At 44.8% G+C, this 4,071-nt stretch overlaps 1 protein-coding gene across 1 annotated transcript in view; it reads left to right on the forward strand.

Annotated features, from left to right (window-relative positions):
- Positions 1-360: 360 nt before the first annotated feature.
- Positions 361-4,071, forward strand: part of LOC145406440 (protein O-linked-mannose beta-1,2-N-acetylglucosaminyltransferase 1-like) — a 57,332-nt gene continuing 53,621 nt past the window's right edge. Inside the window, exons 1-6 of the mRNA XM_080277596.1 lie at positions 361-420; positions 1,051-1,116; positions 1,518-1,715; positions 2,631-2,722; positions 3,345-3,405; positions 3,436-3,508. Coding sequence (XP_080133722.1) covers positions 361-420; positions 1,051-1,116; positions 1,518-1,715; positions 2,631-2,722; positions 3,345-3,405; positions 3,436-3,508 — 550 coding nt within the window. The remainder of the gene's footprint in view (positions 421-1,050; positions 1,117-1,517; positions 1,716-2,630; positions 2,723-3,344; positions 3,406-3,435; positions 3,509-4,071) is intronic.

The following is a 4,071-nucleotide window of genomic DNA, read 5'->3' on the forward strand; positions in this document are numbered from 1 at the left end:
CTTCATCAGTGTGGCCAAATTCACATGGTTCGGAATTTCCATACATAGCCTATACTGCTTTTTCTCTCTTAGTGATTTGGTACTCCTGTTGCAGAAAACAAAAACATAAAAAAGGGGATCCGTACCTCTGAATTCCTGTTTGGTTCAGCTAAGGTTTCTTTATGTTACAAGACGCCTTCTAACGCCTGTCACTAAACGGTTTATTTTACTAACTACACCCTGCTACTTTCTTCTATGATATTCATGTCTTCCTGATACCGACACTGATTACACGATCAAATTATGAGAGCATATTATCATGTCATATACAGAAATAAACTGATAGCGAAGATGTAGGCTACTGCAAGGGAACCGACAAGAATGGCTCTCAGTCTCCCAGACTTCACCCAGGGTGGCCGTGACTCTGAAACATCTTCCAGTGTCGGCTTGTTTTTACCTGACGGAACTAGGCTACTCCCACAACTTGAATAAGTCGTGGTTGCATAAAATCCGATGAGCCTTGGCCCTGAATTTAGGGATGTCATTGGTTACTTCGCAGTTCGACCGTTCAGTCTGACTACTTATTTGACAGGCACCTGAGGTTAAAGGAGTTAATGATCTTCGATAGTTTAGAACAAACGCACTATGGTCACTCGTCACAACTAAACACTTCCCTCGTGCCCATTCAAGCCGCTCACACTCATATAAATGTCCACATTTCCCGTTCTCTTCGCCCTCCATCTAATTTATCAGCAATTGTAATAAATTTCACGTTAACTAGGTCTAGAAGAAATCAGCAGTCAAGCAAGCGGAGACGAAGGCAGAGTAAGGTGGAGAGGGAAGCTGACGAGAGAGGAACACAAGATTGATGACAAGCAAGATGTTCTATCAACCCTCACTCACAGCATGCTTAAGCAAGCAAAACCGAAGATGTCAAAGTCAACCCACAACAAGAGGGTCAAAATGGCTGAAGGGAAGGAAGTGGAAGAGGAAAAGGAAGAAGTGAGCAAAGAAGAAAGAGAGAAAGTGAAAGACGAAGAAGAAGAAGTGGAGGGAGATGTGAATTTGGAGAGGGACATGAGAGTGGAGGTGTCAGTGGGCAAGTGGCACCTGCAAATCACAGTGGACGGCAACACGGTGAGTGTACCAAACACGCGATTAGAAAGGTGGATGTAGGCTACAGTATGCCATAGTCACTACGATGACACCTTTACTTTTAATCCTGTCTTCTAAGTTTTGTTTAGCTCATGCATATTCAGCTGAAGGGATGAAAAGCTACCTCCATTACCCTTATCACTACAATGGCTCCATCTTATTATTCTGGCTAACCTCTAACGACTTCCTTCAGCTTAGGAAGAACCTGAAGATATCTGGGCTGAAATAAACGACGCTCAGAACTGGCGCACACACCCCCAGTTTAAACTTGTTGAATGTTTGGTAATTAATGTATATTTCTTAGGTGGAATGAGAGAGAGAGAGAGAGAAACATCATATATCTGTCGAATGTCTTGTAGCCTACTATACTGTGCGTTTTGCAGGTACTACAAGAAGGGATGGAACTGAGCGACGTGAGGTTTATGAGGAAGGGTGGACTATACCTGGCCGTGCTGCACCCAACGTCGGCCTCCCTCATGCACACCTCCAGACACAGGACCTTCGAGGAGACCGGTGACAGGGAGCTACTGAGGGTATTGACAGGGGTGCAGCCGGGGAGAGTCCTGGTGCTGGCTGCTATGGTGGGTACACACACACACACACACACACACACACACACACACACACACACACACACACCAGCTCAGTGGTAATGCTCTCGCCTAGCATCTGCTAAGATGGGGGTTCGCGCCTTGCTCGGGATGCAAAGTTTCACTGACGAAGTGGGTGATCACTGTCCTCCGTGAGCAAGATGATGGGTGAATGTGTGTGTGAAGCTCAAGGCTTTGCCCTTAGATCGGACTATATGAGCTCTCAGCTCTATTCCGGGAGGGTAAAATGCTAATGATCACAACCATCAGGTGATCCTGACCGACCAAGTGAATTACACACACACTCTCAATCTCTCTCTCTCTCTCCCACCCTGGTTAAAGGTATTGTTAATCCTTAGGACACTGACGGAGGTGCAGACGGGAATGGTGTTGGGGATGACTGTTTCAATGGATAGTGTGTGTGTGTGTGTGTGTGTGTGTGTGTGTGTGTGTGTGTGTGTTAGAGATGTGAGGTACGACCATGACGTGTTCGTGTGGAGCATGGCAGTGTGAGGTTTGGTTTGACAATGTGAGGTGTGACAGTGTGAAAATGAATGAATAGTGAGAAAGCTAGCACCAAGCCTAGGGAGGCCATGTGGCATTAAGGTAGCAAAAGAAGGATGGACAATTAAATCAGATGCAAAATACGCAGAGGAGAAAGAAAAGCAATAATAGAAATTGAAAACTTAGGAGTTACCAATCAGAATCAACGGGAGGCAGGGTAATAATGAGAGGAAGGGATAAGCAGAGCCACAGTGGAGTGCAACATTGTGAGGTAGCAGTGTGGGATGTGGAAGTATGAGGTGTTCTAGTTTGGAGTATGGCAGTGTGAGATGAGCAGTAAGAAGTTAGATATAGTACTACTCATTTGCAAACTGACTTTCCTAATGCAATGTACCTCTTCAGCACGAGGGGTTCCACCAGCTGTCTGACTTGGCTCTCACCTGGCTGAGCGACCTGGGTTCATTGGCCATCTCAGACATGACCACAGGCGACAGGTATGGTACTTTCTGGCATTTTATTTTTTTTTAACTGACCTGATTAACAATTACTTTCTGCCTTTCATATTATATTTTTGCATCTTTACCTTTCACTGAGAAGTAGCTGAAAATTTCAGTTTGTAACTCGATCAGCATGGACAATGCCCAATACTCATTTTTAATTACTTTGGACAACAGTAACTACCCTCAGTCTCACATCTCACAAGGGACGGGAATGGCCATTATTAAACCTTTATACAGTATTTACTTCACTTCACTGGTCATCAGTTGGTTATCTTAAGGAATATTGGGGTACATCAGTCTATGCATCTGCCAACTCATTATTTGAAACCTGAACTTTACAGTTTCGTTTAGGATTGACTCAGCAGTGATTCTGACATATTAATTCAGGTGCTGCACGACTCCGTCTCATAAGGCACATGTTCTGATTACAAGTGTTAAAAGTGGTCATGACTCATGTTTTAGCCACAGCCATTTACATACTGTGGGCCTAGCTCTTCTTGTCCAGTCTTGCTACTTGGCGCTGATAGATGATTATCCAATATTCTTCTTTTGATAAAGGACTATTCCTTCTGCTTCCTTCCCTATTCATTCCTTCTTCTCCCTCCTATTGTGACAGGTGGGCATGCGTGTGGACACAGGGGGGTCGGGTATGGGCGGAGGGGGCAGCGTGGGCAGGAGTCACAAGAAACCTCACTTCCCAGCAGGAGTACTACACGAGGTTCATCCAGCAAGGTGGCCCTCTTCATCTGTATGCTTACCTTCCCCGTGCATCACATCACGGTGAGAAATAGAGAAAGAGAGAGAGAGAGAGAGAGAGAGAGAGAGAGAGAGAGAGTGTGTGTGTTGAGCTAAAATGGGCAATGCTCCTGTCAAAAGCCGAACTTTCTGATAGTGATCCTTCTAGAATTTATACAGAATAAAAATAATTATGTTGTTTTTTTTATGCTCTGCATCACTAGGTGACTTTATTCAGCTTACAGGATGTCCCTCATGGTAAAATGACTCATGTGTCCCTCATACATTCTATAGTCATTGATCTATGGCCATGCATACACTGGCAGTGGACAGAGGAAAATGTTTTGAGACAAACTGGCCACACTAGCAAGGGGCCATTGCTAGAACCAACGTGAGCACATATTAGTTCATGTCAGAGGAACTGACAATTAACTGCTAAACTATACAGGTAGTAGCATTTATTATAACAGTTACTATAACAGAGGATATGATGGAAGGGCTGCAATGCCATAGCTACTCCATCAAGTTGCACCAGTTGCCAGCTTCCAGCATGGACATTCCAGTGCTCCAGCCCAGCCTCAGTTCCACCTGCTCTTGCATGCCCACTG

This window comes from Coenobita brevimanus, chromosome 70 (genome assembly GCF_032717465.1).
Source record: "Coenobita brevimanus isolate Jiangsu-jjx chromosome 70, ASM3271746v2, whole genome shotgun sequence".
Classification (NCBI taxonomy): domain Eukaryota; kingdom Metazoa; phylum Arthropoda; class Malacostraca; order Decapoda; family Coenobitidae; genus Coenobita; species Coenobita brevimanus.